The following is a 20,582-nucleotide window of genomic DNA, read 5'->3' on the forward strand; positions in this document are numbered from 1 at the left end:
CTTGGACGACGATCGTCAACGTCGAAATCACTTTCATTGTCAGTCGAATCGCCCGAAGCTGAGCACAACGCCGAAGGTTGTCTTCTCCCTTGCGACTGCCAAAGAAACTGAACAAAGGCGAAGGTAAATCCACCCATCTTCTGACTTCCCACTTTTTTCATAGGCATCTACCCATCCACCCATCTTTTGTATAGTGCATTTTGAGAACCGGGAAATTTTGCAGTTTTACACTTTCGCAGTATGTAAAATGAGATGTAGGGTTTAAGATGGCCATTCATTGATTGTTTATTCTGAATGGTTATTTCTGATTTTTTGTTATTGAGTTTAACACGTATGTTTTCCCCTCCCTGTGAAGCATTGTGTTCGATATTTGTTGAATAGTGGGTGTGACTCTTTGTTGAATAGTGGGTGCGATACTTTATTGAACATATTTTTTGTTCTTACTGAAGCTAGATATATATTTTGTTATATGATAATATTAATGTTGAACAAATAATTAAACAAGGATTCCATAAAATTTTGTGATTTCTTAACGTGGGTTCATGTGTGCAATAATGAGTTCAGTTGTATGGATGCATACTATAATAAGAAGCTATAATTTCTATATTGTGTAAGTGGAGAATTTGAAGTGGCGTTTGCAAAGGGGGTTTTGATGGATTTTTAATTCTCATTGAAGTAATAAAATGTTGTTTACTTTGGTTTACTTTGAAGTGATTGATTTTGTTGAGTTTGAGGTGCAGTTTTGAGTTTGTCCAGCCCAGTCTTATTTTATAACAATTTGAAAATTGTGTTTTGGTTTTGCTGTAATTTTATATTTATGACTTCTATAAGTTATGATTTATGTTCTCATTTAATTGGCAATTTGGCATTCAAATGAGAATTGTGAATCTGTGATTTCGGATACATAATTTATGTTGTTGAAGAAGGTGAAGCTCAAAGCCATATCGTTTATGTTTTCTTAGTTATGTTGAAATTTTGAGTTCTGTAATGTTTCAATATTTTACTTTTTACTAAAATCAATATTAGTTAGATAACCTATTCATCTTGTGTTTGATGAATTGATTTAAAATCATGTATTACCTGAGTGTTGTATTGTACATGAAATTATTTGGAGTCTGGCGACGTTTCGTGATTTGCTTCTAGTATTTGTGAATTGGGTTGGATGATGGAATGATATTAGTTTTGTGAAAAAGTGCTTGCATTCGTTTATGTCTTTTCCTTTATTTTTTTGTTAGTTGCTTTATTTCTGAACAGTTTGTTTTGTGATGGCTATAAAATCCAGTATTCTATATATGAATGGATAGCTTTTGACGACCCACATAGTTATCTTAGAGAGATTTTACGTAATTGGAAGTGATTTAGCAATGATTTAGAAGTTCAATGCCTCCCACTGAACTGTCGTTCCCGACAGTAGAGCTCAGGTTTTCTCGACAGTTAGGCCAACCTTCTTGCATGTTTGGACATCAACTGTCGGTATCGACAGATCATCTGTCGGTACCGACGGTTGTAGTCAGTTTTTCTCGACAGTTGAGTGTGTCCATGCATTAGTGTATTTCATTAAACTGCTATTTATGATACAATATTTTTAAGTTTATCCAGTAACCCCAGTGAGTTTTATGAATGCATCTTGCAGGACACAGGACTGATGGAGTTTGATTATTGTATTCCAGAGGAGGCAAGGTTACGGGCCCACATTTCGCAGAGGAGCAACTTGAAGTATGTGAAGACAGTGATGGACCTTTTCGATGACCGACAGCGCGACGAGTTTCGAAACTCCCCCTCGGGTATCTGGTCAAGGTTGCGGAGATTCAATTCTCTGCCCAGCTCATCCAGCAGCTCGTGTTCAAAACCATTCGCACTGACAGGGTTAACGAGCTCTGGTTCAATGTGCAAGGCAACATGATGAGATTCGGTCTACAGGAATACATCCTTGTGACGGGGTTAAGATGCGGTGTATTCCCGGAGGGTGATGAGTTCGATCGAGTTCTGGAGAGGAAAAGGCTGAAGGAGAGGTACTTCAAATCCATGGAGAAGATATCGTTGGCACAACTCCAAACTACTATTGCCGACCTTCGACGACCCGAGCCGATCGCTACAAGCTAGGGCTCGTGCTAATAGTCGAGGGAGTTTTCAATGCCCCTGATAATAACGTAGGAATTGATTTGCGTACACTATCTATTGTCGACAACCTAGATATCTTTTTTGCCTACCCTTGGGGTAGAGTCGGCTAGCGGCGTTTGCTGTACGGATTTCGAGGTTTCTAGGCAAAGAAATTCCTGAAGGCGAAGAGGAGGCAAGAGAAGGAGGTTACATACACTATTCATGGCTTTCCCATTGCCATGCAGGTATACAAGTTTTAAATAGTAGCATATCATGCTTTATTTGTTTGCCATCATGTAGCATCGTGCGTATCATCTCAATTATTTTATTTCTGTTTGTCTTGATGGAACAGGTTTGGGCGTACGAGGCAGTTCTCGAGATTGGGGAACGTTTTGGTCAGAGAGTTGGGAAACGAATGCCACGATTGCTTAGGTGGTCCGCACGAAAACAACCACAGCATCGTACGTACAATGCATTCTTCAAGAACATGCGAGTATGGATACCACATGTGTTACTTTTGTTATTCACGTTTCGTGTCATTCCTGAAGCTTTTCGTTTCTAATGTATAACCGTACATTGCAGTTGCATGTCTATGCCACACTTCGTCCCACCGATGCTGAGGCGGAACAGCAGTATTTCTCCACTCTCGTGCCGTACGATGATCCTCCGGTGCCTGTGCTGGATGAGATTGCCAGGAATGTTGTGGGGCCGCAGTTTAATGCATCACACGGAGGCAGTGGAAGTGGCGGCCAGTTGGTGAGGCAGGAATCCGATGACGGAGTCTCCAGTGGAGGAAGTGGTGAGGATGAACGTCTAGAGATGAAGGTGCCGATACCGAGGAGAGTGGCGAAGGCGCCAGTGAGCAATCCAGCGTCGGTGCGGATACTTGTAGAGGACAGATCGGTGCATCTTCCACACCTCCAGCGACCCACGTTTCTTCTCCAGTGCGAGGGCCGACGATGGAGACACTGTCAGTTGGCACATCCGGATCAGGCCTCACCAAAGAGGAGGTGGAAGAGCTATTGTTCGACCAAAGAACTCTCTTTGAAATACGACTCCGCACTGTCAAGCTTGAAATCGAACAACACGTGACATCCGAATGTAAAAAACTCGGAGCTTTCTTTGCTACCCTCGTGGCCCCACCTGCTCCGACCCCCGTTGTAGCTGCGATGCCCTTCGATACCGAGGCTGGAGTTTCAGGTAGTATTTCGCAAGATATGAATGTTCAATACATAAACCGTTTGGTTTATATTTTTCACCTATGTTCGACAGTAGCACATGCACCTGTAGCTCACATTTTTTTTCCATACGACAATTGCGAGTTAGAAATACATGAAGGAGAAATGGAGCCTTTCCCGGACGAGCGAGACATGCGAGCAAATACAGGAACTGCACATGTACAAGGTACGTGGGTTATTTATGAGCGCATTGAAACTTGTTATTTGACGGACTTTGTATGTTGTGGAAGTTGGGAAACCTAATGTATTCACACAGTTTTCATGTTCTCATCAACAGATGGAGGAGACATCGCGGCTCGCCCGGACAACGTACACGACCCACTGCCCGTAGCAACCGACGAACAGATAGGTACGTTGTCATGTGCTACGATTTTTTCCTACTATATTCGATGGGAATTATTTTTCTCATTTTCTTTCTTCCTGTACGCTTCCATTATCTTCCAACTGCAAGCGTCGAACACATATGCAGTTATATATGTGTTGTAATATCAGATGGAGGAGCCATGGAGCCCTCACATGCGGCCCTGAGCAACGATGCTGACTTACAGGGTTGCGATGTTACGGATGGTGATGGTAAGTTCATTCTCTGCATCACTTATTGTATGTTACGTATGGTACGTGAAGGGCATTTATGGTCACTAACTCCCCCCTCCTTTTGAATTCTCGTAGGCGATCTCGCTGAAGTCCCTGTTCTCTCCAGTATAGTCGAACCAGGACACGGAGTTCCTACGACGAGTCGCGCTCGGCACGGGTGCGACGTCCAGCTCCTACGGCCAGGACTCCGTATACAAGGGCGGCGAAGCGAACAAAGAAGTAAAAGGAGTATGAACTATTGGGACAGCACGAGGATGGTGTTGTAGTTGGTAATACCCTGTCAGCGATTTGGTGGAGATGATGACGGATGTTAACTTGTTGGATAAATAACTTTTGTTTGAATTCGTTTTACATTACATTTTAATTACTCTTGTGTATCATGGTGATACGTGGACAGATTCCTCATATTTTATGTTGCTTGGCTGATCGGTAGTTGTAGTGTTTATGAATTGTGTCTGGTATTTTAATTTTGTTGATTGTATCAGTCAGGTTCATTTTGTTGTTCGGTATATGTTTTTGTTGGACATATTGTGTGCGCTTATTTTCTTTTGGAGGAGGGGAACAAGCGTATGCAACATGTCAATTTCCCAAAATACTTTGTAAGTACTGTTTTGTTGATATTGTTGATATTCAATCCAATCTTATTATAGATGTAGTAATATACTTCGAGTCTTTAAGATTTTCTAATTTGTGTTATGTTTCTTACACCCGTGTTGCTTATGTTAAATAGTGAATGTTATATTTGATAAATTTATGTAGTGGACATAATATGATGTAAACACTGTCATAATATGCTTTGAATACATGTGCAGGTATGTGCGCATATTTTTCGTTGCATGCTTATGTATGTACTTATCTGTTGTTCTAATTATATCTAGTCTTCACTATAGCTTTAATCGGGGACGATATTATTATGATAAATTCTCAAAGTAAGGCATTAAGGCACATACATGAGATGCAACGAGAAGATGAGTCGTTACAAGTGTCAAGAGCATGACAACCACGGTAAAAGTAATTCATAAATCAATGAATTGAGTAAAAATAATTATTTCGTTGTTCGTCTTCCATATGTGTTGCGACGATGACCCGTACGTGTGAGAAATTATACCATTACAACCATTGCAAATTAAAAGTAGCAATTTGATTGAGCAGTTTTTTGTTGCAGATATGGACATTTCCTTAATTGTGCACATGATTAAAGAGTGTTTAACATTGTACTAAGTATGAGGAAATGGGGGATAAAGATACACTTCATTTATTCAACCATCACACCAAGTACATTTCAAATTTACAAGGAGATTGGACTTGGTGGTTGGGTAGATGGAGACCATAATTGCTTCCCCTTCAATTAGCTTATAAATACTGTGGGACTTCATTCTCACTTACAAACAAGTTCCTTCAAGACCATTGTCACCCATTCACCTTCTCATAGACACTTATCATTCCTTCAGTACTACTATACGTTCACGTAATGAGTACTTCCACAGGAAGCAACGAACCGTTGAACATGAACGAGCCACTGCCAGTTCTTGGTTCATCTCCGCTTTTTCCAATTTATATTTCGTCAGATGAGGAGGAAGTTAACCCTCGTATTGGGAGGGAAGCTATTTCCCCTATTCCTTTTCCCAACTTAGAAGTTGTTTCCAACGAGGGTGCGCAATCACCGAATGGAGTCCTCAATGAGGAGTTTGAGCTGGATGCCGGATACGAGGGGGATTTCGACGATAAGGACGACTGGATGGCGTACGATCCCCCAAATGCGGTAATTATCATCTCTTCCGACGAGTCAGGTGAGGATAGCGGGGACGGTGGTTCAGTTGTGGACGACGACTAAAGTGACACCTATGGAATGTAGTGAATAAGTACTGTATAGTAAGGTATTTCGTAGGGATGACTTTAGTTAAGACAATACCAAAAAGTCCACGTGAACATGTCCCTAACATGCAATTTGTGTCATGTTTTTTGCGTTTTTCGGTCGAACTGTCGAGAATTACTGAGACTATCTGTCGGGTACGACATGTCAACTGTCGGGCAGTGAGGATAATATGTACAAAAATGGTTATGTATTTTGCAGTATGTAAAACGGCTATTGTGAAAGGTGTGTATCATGGACTAACTTTAATCCTTGATTTACGATGATGCAAATGATTGTACATTTCTTCGGGATTCAAGATTGCGTTTTGCACTACCTTTAATTTCGATTTAAGATGATGCTAATGATAGTAAATCTGTAGGGGGATAGAAGATTGCGTTTCGAAATGGAAAAAAAAATATATGTACAGTATCAAACATTTTCCGTTCTCGTGTTTAGAGGTCACAACACGTATGTGTGACGCAGACCGTGAGTGCAGTGCAAGGTTCTGTCAACTATCGAGAATAAGTAACACATCTATCGGGACCGACATTTGAACTGGGCGGGATGTTTACTACGTGCTGGACAGAGAGTGAAATTTTTATGTGCACAATAGGATGCGCAACATGCAAGAACATTAGTGATCACAAACTGTAAATCATAACTTCCTAATGTTCGATGTAGTACGGAATAATTAACATACAACGTCTATTAACCTGCAAATCTTTAAGGAGCATGTGATACACGGGGGTTTGAATACGTGGTCCGATTATGACCAACTCTACTACAGCAGGTACATTTTCTGGTAGACCATGCATACTCATACCTAGAACGCTTACGGCGGGTTGGTGATCTACCTGGAAGACGACGTACGAGTGGTAGGAAGATAGGAGTACATGTAATTAAGCTCGGAACAACCCAATTCACTTTCCTCGGAACAGGATATATAGTTTCGCTGTAGGCACTCTTCCAGTAGTCCGATGAATAATAACGGGAGCAAAGCTCGTACAACGTCTTCCCTCTAAAGTAAGCAGCACGACTTGCATGAACACATGGCATACGGTTTAGTTGGAACTCACGACATGTGCAGGTTTCTTCGGACAAGTCAACTATGTCCGTGTCGTTGGATATTCCAACCTGCGTCAAGTTGTTTGTCAGGACATGGGCTCGAAGCCTAGTTCCATTTTCAAAAGTCGTCCGTAGCTCGTTCTCCATCCTTGGTGTCAATAAGGTACTGCATTCTTCCGCATTTGCTCGACGTTCGTAAAACCACTTCTGCATAGTACTCCGAATGTGTTCAACCAAGCAGGTTATCGGTAACGACCGGGCTTCTCTCAACATCGAGTTCAATGACTCTGCATTGTTGTTTGACATAATATTGTAACGGTGTCCAATAAATAGTGCTCTGGACCAAAATGAATATCACGCTCGCTCTAAGCACGCGTGCGCTCTTTCGCTCACTCTACGAATCTGTCCCATGAGTCGTTCGAAGTCCTCGACCCAAAAAGTTGTAGCAGCTCGTTTGAATAGAAATAATAGGCTTGCGTTGTTATACCGTTGTATTAGGTTCTTTTCCATATGCCATATACAACAACCATGCCGAGGCGACGGAAACAACTGAGAAATAGCTTTCTGAATACTCTTTTTCCTGTCTGAAACGAACACGAGTTCTTCGGAATCCCCTATAAGGTCTTTCAAGTTCGACAAAAACCACTTCCACGATTTATTGGTTTCAGCATCCACGATCCCCCATGCCAACGGATAAATCTGTTTGTTACCATCTTGGACAGTTGCCACTAGGAGTGTACCTTTGTATAGACCTTTCAAGTGACTGCCATCAACACAAATAACGGGTCTCAAATACTGCATGTATCTACGAATGCTTGCACCAAAAGCTACGAAGAAGTAACGAAACCTATTACAAGAATCAACTTCGATGTGGGTAACGGTCCCCGGGTTACTTTCTCCTACGACGTGACAGTACGAAGATAATTTCTGAAAACTGTCCCTTGGTGTACCATGTAGCATATTTAAGGCATGGAGCTTCCCCCTACGTGCTTTGTTATAACTGATTTTCACACCAAACTCACGTTCCATATCACGTGCAATATGAGTAGGCGGATATGATCGGTATGGAGTATCCAATTTTCCCAAAATGTGCTCCTCAATTACAGCACTAGTGGCATGTCAATGTGCGTTACGACGAAAATCAAGGGAACATGTGTGAACTGCAACGAACTTACGGATCATGAAGATTGCAGATTGCTTGACAGTAGAAGCACGTAGCATCCACTTGCAATTATCATCCACACAGACAACTGTTAACATTTTCAAGCTTGACCTGCTTACCCGGAATTGGAACTTCTCTTGCAAAGCAAAGTACATGAAGCTTCGAGTACAACTGTTTCTTGGCAAAGAATATTTGCTTCTCGGCGAGGACCGATGTATTTTACAGCTGTAATCCACTCATCTGTGCATGAACGTCTGGAATTTGATGACATTGTCTCGTCTATTTCAGCAATAATAGCACAATCTGTACCATGTAATGGGTTCTCTAAGTGTTCGGCGGATGCTGCAGCCTCTATACGCTCAATTGGAGGTTCGGGTGGTTCGGTTTGCGACACACTGTGCTGATGATTCATCTCGTCATGTTGTACATTCAGTGGACATTCCATTGGGCCGAACAAGTTCCCTTCACAGTTTGCATCTGTTGCCATACCAACAATCGGGAGCTCGGATACCAAATATGTGATGCAGAGTGCAGTTTCCTTATGAACAGATATGTACCACTGTAGATCCTCATTGTCGCGTATCTCTGCTGAAGGTAGATTCAAGTTCGGGACTTTGAACTTCAATTCGATTGCATTGCGGGATTCAACGACACCAAGTTTCTCCTTCAATCACAAGTTCTGCTACGGTAATACTTCTCGACACTAAAATGGAAGTGGTTTTGTCCCCTCTCCACTTCCATTCATCATCTGAGTGAACGAAGTTTCCTCCATGCGACACGATGAATCTGAAATCATGACTCATACCTGAAATGTTGTGACTGCAAAAGTGAGAATTCTACACATTCATATGTCGACATTTCATAACATCAAATTGGCACACGAAAATACTTACATCCATGTACTACCAAAGATATAAAAAATGATCAATTTTCAGGTGTCGAAATCGACAATTACATTTTCTATCCCGACAGTCAGTAAATGTCGAGTTCGACAGTTAAAATGTCTAACCCGACAGTTTCCAAGATACTGCTCGACAGTTCTACTGCCATAACTTTCGAGAAAGATAAATTCCATGTGCTTCACTGTTTGACGAATTTATTGAAAACAGTAAAGGCCGTAATAAATTCTGAACTACAATATCACTGTATCTTTTTAGAAATGAACAAGGTATCACTTAATGCTTCATTAAATGTTGAATTATATATGGAATACTTCACATTTTCTATATAATATTGGTATAATTTTTCTTTCTAAAATATACCAAAAATTAACTACATCAATGAATAAGAGATTGAAAGAGTTCATTTAAATATGATCATATTGTATTGAACATTTAAAGTAGTCAACTATAACATGAGATGAACTTTTTTCTACTACCTCACCTTTCAAATTTGTCAATGGCTTTCCTTGTTTCCTTGTTGATGATGGAGTGGAGATGATGAAGAAGAAGCTCTTTCAATTCGTATGTGTGTGTGTATTTTCTAAAGATTTCACTCCTTTTTTAATCAAAAAAAATCTTATTATACAATATAATATCATATCTTCAATATTAAATTTAAAGCAAAAATAAATTAATCACATCATAACATTAATTGCATTCAAATCAAGCATTTATTGCTCCAAAAAGGTGTTAAAGGGTAAAGTGGACATTTTGTAGGGAAAAATTGACATTCTTGGAAGAAATTGGTGAATGTCCAAATTTTTTTTGCATTTTCAATTTTAGTGACATTTGTGTAAATTTCCCATAAAAAAAATTAGGCCCAAGACTCTTGATTGAGGTAGAGGTGGCTGTGGTTGGTATGGTTTTTTGGGTTTAACTTGGGCGTTGGGGAGGGTGAGGGGTGAGAGGAAGAAGACAGGGGTGTGTGTATTTTTTTATTTTTTATTTTTTAATTTAATTATTATTTAATGTGAGAAATGGAAATTTACTCTTTTAACCCTTTTTAAAATAATAAAAATGTTGTCAAAGTTAAATTTTTAGTCAACTGGCGGAATTATGGATGAAATCGTCCAAAAGGCTTCACCTGCAACGTTTGAAAATGTTAGGTGTGACGGCTACAACAAATCAAATGTTTGGAAAAAGTCTGTTAATGTTTCAAAAGTTTAGAGCTTCTACTGCAATTTTCCCTATATACATTGATAAATATATTGGTAAGATTGAAAAGCAACCGAGGTGAATATATTGATTTTGGATTGGAGCCGATTAATTTGGTTGTTGGTGGTGAAAGATAACGTTGGATTGAACCCGGAAAACACCGATTTGAAGATCTTTGGAGCAAGTTTTCGCAGCAATCAAATAGTACTTTATGTAATTATTACTTTTATTTTATTTAAGATTACCATATTTTTTTTAGCAAATTGAAGATTGGATTATGCGTGTGTTAGTTGACAATACACAATTTAGGGAATTAGCTATATTGATGTACAATTAAAGGCAATTCACATTTTATTTTGAGAGAGCAAATTTTGCCTTAGTTGTTCTATCCTACTATAATAATAATAATGTTATTCAAATAATTTTAGAAAATTGTGGATCATATCCTAGAATATTGATTTAACATTTATGGCTTATTGTCCTTCCCCAACGTTTTAGGTCTATGACCCTATGTTATGACTTTAACAATTAGTTCTTCCTTTTCATCTCCATAACCTTCTCCTTCTTATTCTCTATTCTTCAATATGTTCATGTTAAAGCTACCTACAATAAAGTGGAGAAGTTTTTGCTTGATAAGTTAAATTGTAAAGCATCTTTTTCAATTTAACGTATGATTAAATTTTATTAATATGATTAAATTAAATATCATTTTATTAATAAACATCTTGTCAATCCTTTATGTGCATTAATGTTTCCAAAACATTTTCTTTTAGTCGGCTCTTGTCCTCGGACAAAACCCCACTTGCGATTTATATTTTTATAGATAAAAACATCCTGTTACTCTTGAGTGTAATATGTGGTATACACAATAAATTATACTTAAATGTCAATCATACCTAAAAATGAAATTTTCGATGTTGCTTCTAAAGCTGATATGATATAAGATTGTTCATGGTTATGAAATCACTTTTGTTCACATTTCTTATTATTGAAATAAAAAATAAAGAAATAATGAGTGTCATTTACTCCTTTTACGTGAATGGTAAAAATATATGCTAATTTATCTTAATGTCTTCTATGTCATGCTAGCGTTTTTTGCATTATAAGTTACTGTGCATATTTTGAGTTAAAATTTTATTTGTGAACTTTTAATCAAATGTTGTAGATAAAGTTAACGATTTTATTTTTGGTATGTTTCATTTCTAAAAACTATAAAAGATTACTTTTGATTATTTTGAAAATTTGTCTAATGACGTATATATATTGACATGTTACGAAGTTTTAAAAATAAAAATTACAAATAATTGTTGAACCAAATTTTACTATGGTGAGCTTAATTTTATTTAGTGCTCTTTGCCCACGATAGCACCTCATAAAGTACACAAACAATTTTAATTTATTAAGGACAGTTATTTAACTTTAAGATCATGGGCACCGATGCCGTGAGCAATCAAGGGATTATTTCCTCCCATCAAATCAAAAATTTGCAAAGCATTAGAGGTAAGTAAAGCTTCCTCGTTTTCATGCGAACGTCATATGATTAAATGTATAAATGTGTTATCTTACTTGTCCTTATATGAACATGATATTTAATTATTATGTTTTAAGTCATAAAAGTTTCATACATTTCAAAATATACCAATGCATTTATAAGCATACATGAAGTTTTAAAAAAGTAAAAAGTTTCCAAATGTCAATAAGTCAAGTAATATTTTAGAAAGATATATATTCCGAATGTTTTTGTTAGGGGTGTATGTCTATACCATTGAAGGTGTGAGTGAGAAATAGCGCGTGAGGGACCGACGTACCAAACCAATGTTCAAAGTTAATGTTAATGTTAATCGCTTTGTGATACTATCGGTAGATTCAATCATGTTCCAAATAGTATTGCTCCCTGCATTTTGATTGGTAATAGGCGATATATAAAGTGATCTCATGACGTTAAAGTTAAGGTTTTTAAATAAATGAAAGAAAGTGGATACATATTGAGAAATGCCTTTTGTTTTAAAGAAATTCAATGCATATCATAAGCATATATGATATACATGAGGTTTGCTTATTGAAGTTTAACTCATTCCACGTTGTCCTTCCCCATTTTCAGTTGATGATGACAAGATGATACGAGATGACGACTTGTGATAAGACGAACTTAGGATAATATTGAAATATTGAATTCATGTTATAAAAAATGTTTACATTCAACTTTATTGTCCTATATTTTATCAAGTGCAAATTATTTCATATTAGTAAGTCATTAATGTTTATGATGTTGAAGAAAAATATAATCGTCTTTCCCTACTATTTCATTTTTTTCTTATAATCATAAATGCCGAACTACCATTTCATTTTCTCTTATAATCAAAGATGATTAGATTTTTCTTCAACATGTATCTAGATCTAGGGTGTTACATAATTACTTGAACTTACACATTCAAATATTTGTGAATTGAATAGCATGTTAACAAAAGGAGGAAATATATACATTTATTCATGATTTTTCTAGTTATACTTATGAAAGTGAAGCCTTTAATGTGTTTAAATTATAAAAGGCCAAAGGCGAAAATCAATTAGGAAGAAAAAAAAATTGAAGTGAAAGAGGTGGAGAAAATTTCTCAATTGAATCCAATATATTTCTTGAACAAAATTGCATTTGACACCAATATTCTGCACCACACACACCTGAATAAAATGGTTTGACTGAATTGATTAATGCTATGTTATTAAAATGCTAAATTACTTTTAATTTATTGGATGAAGTTTTACTGAGTGCATGTCATGTAGTTAATAGGATTCCTTTGAAAAAGAACAAGGTTTCTTCATGTGAAATATGAAAAGGAACGAAACTAAACATAAGATATTTCGAAGTGTGAGAGTGTCATTCTTATTGTAAGAACACAAATCCTAAAATAACCAAATTATGTCCTAAGGTATGAAATGTATCTTTGTAATATATACTTCAAATAGTAAGATCTATCGGTTAATAAATTTAGAATCCAATTTAATAATAGAATCAAGGATGTAGAGTTCTTTGAAAATGTATTGGCAATAAGAAATTCTCAAAAGCCTAATGAAATTCAAAAAGACATTATCATTTCTAGATAATCACAAGCATAAAATTCTTCAAAAGATGTTGAACAATCAAGTGAACCTCGAACAAGCAATAGAGTTAGAAAATAAAAGAGTTAGGATCAGATAAAATGAACTCCCAACTTATTTTTCTCTACTTGGTTGATAGAGATAGGAAGAATGTTGTGAGAACAATTTCTTTTGTTCTTCAAGTTGAAAGTTATCCTAAAATTTATAAACTAAGGTATTCTAGGGATTGTATTTTTATTTTTTTATTTTTTTTTTTTGTAAAAGATGCAACAAACTATTATATCTAATAATATTAGAAAACTTTTCATTTTACTAATAACACTTGAGAACTTGTCAATTTCCCACAATGATCAAAATCTATTGATCGTAAGTGGGTGTCTAGAAGAAAATACAATTTCGATGATACTCTCAATACCTATAAAGCTAGATTAATAGCTAAAGAGTATTGATAAAAAGAAGGAATTAAACTATTTCGACACCCGTAGCTAGAATAACCTCAATAAGGATTTTATTTATATTAGCATCTTCTCCTTCTTTTCTTTAATTTATATGTTCATCAAATGGATCTAAAAACAACATATCTAAATAAGAATCTCAATAAGGAGGTCTATATGAAACAATGAGGAAAGTTTGTTCAACCAGAAAATGAACATAAAATATGCAAATTAATTAAATTTTTATATGGATTAAAACAAGTACCAAAAAATGGCATAAGAAATTTGATCCTACTATCATGTCATATGATTGTGTTCATAACTTGGTTGATAAATTTTTATATACTAAAGTATGCAATAATATTTATATATTTGTGTGTCTCTATGTCAATGATATGTTAATAATTAGTAATAATATAAAAGGAATTAAACAAACCAAGAAAAAAAAACAAAATCTATCTTACACATTCAAAATGAAGGATTAGATAAGTGGATAATATCCAAAAATTCAAATTAAAAAATGATAGAGGGGATTATTCAGTAAGCTATTCGAATCATGTTGACAATATAATAAATAAGTTCTAATATTTGAACAATAAAGAGGTAAATATCCAATTTGATCCAAGTATCAAATAAGTAAAGATCAACTCAAGAGCAAAAGCACAAATTGCATATACAAGTGCAATTGGAAGTCTTATATACACAATATAATGTACAAGATCAGATATTGTATTTTTTCTGTTATTATACTAAGTATGTTTATTAGCAATCCAACTTTAGAACATTTGAAGGTCATTTAAGGATTCTTGAAGTTAAATAAAACCAAAAACATTGGACTACAATATCAAAAGTTCCCAACAATTCTAAAATGATATATCGATGCTAGTTAGATATCCAGTAAGGGAGAAAATTATCCTCCAAGTGTACGGATCATAATAAGTAGTAAAGTGGACCTAAGAGTCCGGGTTGTCGATCCAATGAGGACTATACTTTAACACTTAATTCAATTTTCTTTAACCACTACTTGATGGGAAAAAATGATGATCAATTGTGATTTTTGATCTAACTACTTAAAATGAGAATGGATACAACAAAAAGTGACTTAGAATTCAAGCAATAAATTGATATTAGGGAGGAAAAACTTTACTTATTGGTCACCTTTACTTCTAATATCGAGATTCATAAAATCTAATGTAGTGTTCGGTCGAATTCTTCTATTGTATTTAACTTATCCCTCTCGAATTCTCATTGAGTTTATTTAACTACTTCAATCACATATCTCTATGCGAACTAAACTTAGTTAAATGCACTAATAGTTGTAAAAATTCATTTATGACCACAGCAATTAATATAGGTATCTCTACACGTTATATTAACTTACCAAATTTTAATATGTGGTCTAAATAAGAATCTGCGTCTATACTCAATTATTGTTCACGAAATCATTGAATAATTGGTCAGAAAATTCAAAGCATTGAGAACATGATTAAAATCCAAACATACAATGATAACGAACAAGAATCTCAAATAAAAGAAATAAAGGGTCCCAAATAGATTACATTGTTTGCTATAAAATTAGATTTAGCTACGCATAGTAATGAAAGAAAAACAAGAAGTTATTATGGACGACATCACCGGATTTTGAATAAGCATATAGAATAAGATACCAATCTTGCACTAAAAACTTCTTCCTCTTCCAATTTATGTTTCAAAACTTGGATTGCCTAATATTTTCCTCCCTTGAATACCTCCTTTCAATCCCCAATTACATGTGTTTTCCTCCAATGAGTAGATTCAATCCTTTGATCTTTTGTCCCCTTGAATTCTCCCCATTTTCTCCAATATCTTTTAGTTGTACTGATGAATAATAGAGGCTCTCCATGTGTGACTCCCCCCCTCCCCCCAACAAAGTGTGAGAAATTTCGTATTTATAGGTGCCTTGCCATATGTAGAAGGTAGAGTTTTTGTCTGGACTCGAAAAGTGCCAAAATTTAGCTCAGATTATGGCTTGGGCGGCACCACGGTGTCGTAGCGCCGCATCAAAAATAGGTGGTGGCACCACACTCAGAATCTCCCGGAGCCACAGCGCCTTGAACCTAGGATCGTAACACTACCTTCGGACAGACAGCACCTCTTTCAATATTTTTATCATAACTTTTTCTCCTAATTTCGAATTGAAGAGATTCAAGATAAGTTGGAAAGTTTGCTCAATGGCGTCGTTAGCAATTGAATCAATAGTCAAAGGCTAACGGTACTCCTTTGGGTCTCAGCAGCAGCAGCCTGGAGCGATGTTACAGCAACATTCAGGCTATAACTTTGCTTTAGATATCATTTTCTATGTCAAAATCGAGTCTCAATGTGAGGCAAAACGGTGCATAACTTTTTTTCGGTTTGAACTTGATGTGTGATCATACTTTGATTATATTTAATCCTTTTGATGTCTTTCTTTATCCAATTGGCTCTAAGAACTCTTGAATCTTCATCGTGAAGTCTGACACAACTTTTGAGTATATGCACTTTAGTCCCCGAATTTTGGATCAACTTAACCATTTTCTCCAATTTTGTCAACTTTTGCTTATTTCCTTCAATTTCTTGTACTATCATTGAATTTTACCTATTCAATACCAAATGCAACAATTTAGACCATAATTCGTCCAAGAAGCAACTAAATGTCATCGTTTTAAAATTTTGAATAAGTGTATAAAATGCACTTATCAAAAATAAATCTATTTCAAGTTGAGTGTTCACTCTTTAAGGAAGGTAATTTCTGAAAAGTCTCAAAAATAAACATGCATTACACATTTAAAACTTTGTTATTTGTACACTAACTTTTGACACCTTCGTTGACATTTGCATTGTTGTCAAATGTCAATCGGATGGAGAAATTGTTTGAAATTTAAACTGTTCAATAAGGTAATATCATATGGTAAAGTGTACACCATAGTGTACATGTAGCAATGTTCACACATTTAACTATGAAATCCAAGTTTGTAGCACTGACCGAAATAGAAAAAGAGGCTGAGTGACTTATGGACCTTCTTTATAAAATTCCTTTGGGTGCAAAGAATATTTTGTCAATGTCTATCTTGTGTAGTAGTCAAGCCACCTTAGCATGAGCATAGAGCAAAGATTATAACAAAAAGTCTAGATATATGAGTATAAAACATGATTATCTAAGAAAATTAATTAAGCATGGAGTAATCTCTTTCACATATGTGAAATCCAATAAGAACTCAACTGATCCATTGACTAAACATCTTATAAGAGAATTAGTAAGATCATCATCGAGAATGATGGGGTTGAAACTCCTTAATTAAATATTCATCAATGATGGCAACTCTACCTAACTATACTAAATAAGTGTACATCTAGGTTCGAGGGTAAAAACAAGTCATTTATAAGTGGATAGTTTTAGCACTGTATATACTTTTAAAATCCTACTCTTAATAAATTGTGCTGGTTGTTAGAGTTGGGGGTTGGGTTTATAAAACTCTTAGTGAAGTTCGGTACGGGGTATAAGTATCTCTAAAAGTAAAAAAGATACTAGAAAAACTTCAAATGTGTGAACTTTGAAGTAGTGTCGCTTCAATAGAGAGTTAGAGTGTCTCTTAAAATTTCAGCAAATAGAATAAGCGCAAGACCATAATAAAGCTAAGCCAGTTTGAGTAACCTATGAAAATCATAGAACTTGTGTGTGTGTTTTTACCGGTATTACCACAAGAAATAATTGGTTCAACTATCATGCTATATGGAATTTCGATGATATTGTTGTTAAGATTCAAATCAAAAGATATCTAAACCTTATATATAAGTGTTGCAAGTTAAAATTTGTGATCAATATAATTTTCAACAAGTGAGAGATTGTTATATCTTCATTGTTCATAATTTTAGTAATTGGGCCTAAAAAGGAATGATTTGGCAAAGGCAGAGTTGGGCCTCAAAAAAATTGAATTGGTGGTGGAGTGATCATGTGTGCACATGAGAATATACCATGCCTGCGCATGGCATTTAAATTGAATACCCGAGGCTAATTCTTTTAAATCATGCATTCGCATAGTTCAGAAAACAAGTCGTTAAATTTGAATTTTTTTTGTTTTTTTTCATGAAAATTTTGGCACCAATTCGTGGTTTGTGGTTGAAAATTTATAAATATGTGATAATCTTTCAACTCTAAATACAAGAAATCACTGTTCTCCCTTTGAGTTAGGGGTGGGCAAATCTCCCGAACCGAACCAACCCAATCGAACCCGAACCAAACTAAATCGAATCCGACGGTTCTTGTCAAATTAAATACCCGAACGGGTATCTGAATTGCGAACCGACGGGTACGATTCGTTTCTCGGTTCTAGACCAAGAACCGAATAAGAACCGAATATTTCTAATTTTTTTTATATTGAGTAAATCAAATTATTTTAATTTTAATTTTTTCTAAACAAATTATCAATTTCTAAATCCAAATTTTTGGCCCAATAAGTTGTTTCATTTCTAATTTTTTTAATTTTTGGTCCCATTACCCATTTTATTGTTTCATTGCTTAGCACAACAAGGTCCAATTCACTAAATAACTCTAAATACCTACACTAAAGTGCATAACGTTGTCTCAACTCTCGCACTCACTCTCGCAGCCTCGTTGACATTTCAAAACCTATACAATCGTCGGCCGATTTTGTGACCTCCGATCGAAGTTGCAACCTCCGCCGACCAAAACTTTGACCGTAACGATCATTTGAACAAGATAATTTATGGCATTCCAAAACCATTGAATATATCATTAGTTGTATTTATATAATATTGTTATAAATGTTAAAAATTTTAATTATAGTACAAAATCGAACCGAACCAAACCGAACTGGACCGAACCCGAACAGTTCCATAATTATATTTGGACCCGACGGTTCCATTTACTAGATACCTGAAAATTTTGTTCCGAACAGAACCGACCCGCGCCCACCCCTACTTCGAGTGAAATCACTACGGTATATATATTTATCGAATTTTTCGGAAGAATCACTTTTGCTTTAGTGTTTCTTCATTAAAATCTTGTCATATCTTCTAAACTATTTGTCGAAAATCCTAAAAGCAATTCAAATGGATGCAAATATCGCTTTTAGGAAAGCGTATCGTATACGTGTTTTAGGCCTCACTTTATTCTTTATATTTGGTTCGTGTTTTCCATCTCCATCTTCTCGTTTTTCATATTTTTCTCGCAAAGCGATATTTTTTGTCTCCTTCGCAGTGGCCGAATACACATTCATATTTCTCAATTTTTTTTCCATTAAACGATTCACATAAACTAGACACGCAGTCTACCAAGCAAGAGTATGGTAGGAACCCTGTGGAAAATAACGAAACCCTAGAAAACATAATCAATGATACAATATCAAATGAATAACATAATGTGCAGGAAATAGCCTGCAGAAAGAATCTCTAACTTATAAAACTATAAAACCAATGGATGACAATTATATTCAAAGGTCAACAAGACATCATAACCTTAAACTCATCGAAATTGAGTAGTCCATCCCCATTGATATCGAAATGAGCTATCATCAATTCGCATTCATCAATGGTTTTGTACTCTCCTATTCTACTAAGCATTCTTTTTAAACTCTTCGGTGTTATACATCCACTCCCCTCCATTTCGTACATCCTAAAGGCCTCCTTCAAGTCTCTTGTCTTTTCTTCTTCTTCTACTCCTTCGACTAACTTCATGAAATCCTCTACACACAACAACCCATCTCCATCCGAATCCATCAACACGACGGCTGTCTCCGCCTCTTCCAAGGACATTACCCCACCGATTAAGTTCGCGCACTTTTGAAGCTCACAAGGCGATATTTTTCCATCTCTATTTTCATCGAAGTGGTTGAATACACGTTCATATTGCTTGTATTTGTCCATTAAACAATTTGCGAAAACTATGCTCAGCCCCGAACAGTTGACAAAACTACCAAGCTGGTGTACACTAGGACCACAATGAATTTCAGGTGGTGGAACGGTGAAATGTGTAGAGATCAAAATGCCAAGAAAACGAAGAAAATAAGCTATTAATAACACGAAAACGTGTCAGGTCGACCACAATTTTATTAGTAACGTCCCTGAGCAACTGTGAAGTCAAATATGCTCCGAGCTTCTCCAAGAAACGAGAGAGAGAGAGAGGAGAGAGAGAGATTTGAGCAATAGAAGAAAAGCCCAGCAATTTTTGAACACGAAATGGCTTCATCCAGTAGTGTATATATAGGCACTTATCAGGTACCTGATAAGAACGCGTAATAGGGATGACCAAACCAAAATAATAGAACTTGTACAAAGGGATGTTAGCTGTTGGATTAAAATAAGTAAAGAAAAGAAGACCGTTGATTCATTCATATTGTACAAGTCCAGCTTTGAAATCAACAAGAAAGTCATGCCATTGGGAAGAGAAGACAAATACGTAGTCAAAACGGTTAAGAATTTGTATAAGATGATCTCGAAGGATTATAAATTTTATTGGGCTGTAATGACTAAGTCTAAATATAAGTCAGTCGATGTATAGGTATGGCACAACATGCATAAGAAGAGAAAATTTAGATTAATTTGTGCGAGTATACTGATTCGTGTGAAATTTACACTTATCTAAATCATCAAGAGTGACTTTTCCTTATTAATATATTGTGAATTTGATGTTTAATTATTTTTTTTTTTAAATATATTAGGAGAAAACTCGAGATTGAAGCAAATGTTGACTAAGAAGGACGAAACTGAATGAAATCTGCAATTTCGGGATCAAATTTCATAAACTAGAAATTGGAGAGGACAAGGGCAGCAAAACTGATGAACTCAAGGACTAAAATGCACTATATGTGAAAGATGAGGCGTTGGTGAAAATATTATTTTACTTGGTCCTTGGAAATGCACTGGGAATGAAAAGTCAAAGTGGACATGGATTCTTTTTTAGGTTAC

At 35.9% G+C, this 20,582-nt stretch overlaps 2 protein-coding genes across 2 annotated transcripts; both read right to left on the reverse strand.

The window, feature by feature from the left end:
• Window positions 1-6,510: 6,510 nt before the first annotated feature.
• On the reverse strand, window positions 6,511-7,065 carry LOC111404821. Its single transcript, XM_023033570.1, has one exon. It carries the CDS (start codon window positions 7,063-7,065, stop codon window positions 6,511-6,513), a length of 555 nt encoding a protein of 184 aa, XP_022889338.1.
• Window positions 7,066-18,926: 11,861 nt separating this feature from the next.
• LOC111405000 (calcium-binding protein CML38-like) lies at window positions 18,927-19,827 on the reverse strand. The gene has a single exon (XM_023033719.1). The coding sequence runs from the start codon at window positions 19,539-19,541 to the stop codon at window positions 19,116-19,118; it is 426 nt and encodes a 141-aa protein (XP_022889487.1). The 5' UTR covers window positions 19,542-19,827; the 3' UTR covers window positions 18,927-19,115.
• Window positions 19,828-20,582: the final 755 nt, after the last annotated feature.

Source organism: Olea europaea, chromosome 11, assembly GCF_002742605.1.
Source record: "Olea europaea var. sylvestris chromosome 11, O_europaea_v1, whole genome shotgun sequence".
Taxonomy (NCBI): Eukaryota; Viridiplantae; Streptophyta; class Magnoliopsida; order Lamiales; family Oleaceae; genus Olea; species Olea europaea.

Bases quoted from the DNA above. Each gene is read 5' to 3' on its own strand.
- LOC111404821 (XM_023033570.1), bottom strand. From the start codon at position 7,065: ATGCAGAAGTGGTTTTACGAACGTCGAGCAAATGCGGAAGAATGCAGT.
- LOC111405000 (XM_023033719.1), bottom strand. From the start codon at position 19,541: ATGGACAAATACAAGCAATATGAACGTGTATTCAACCACTTCGATGAA.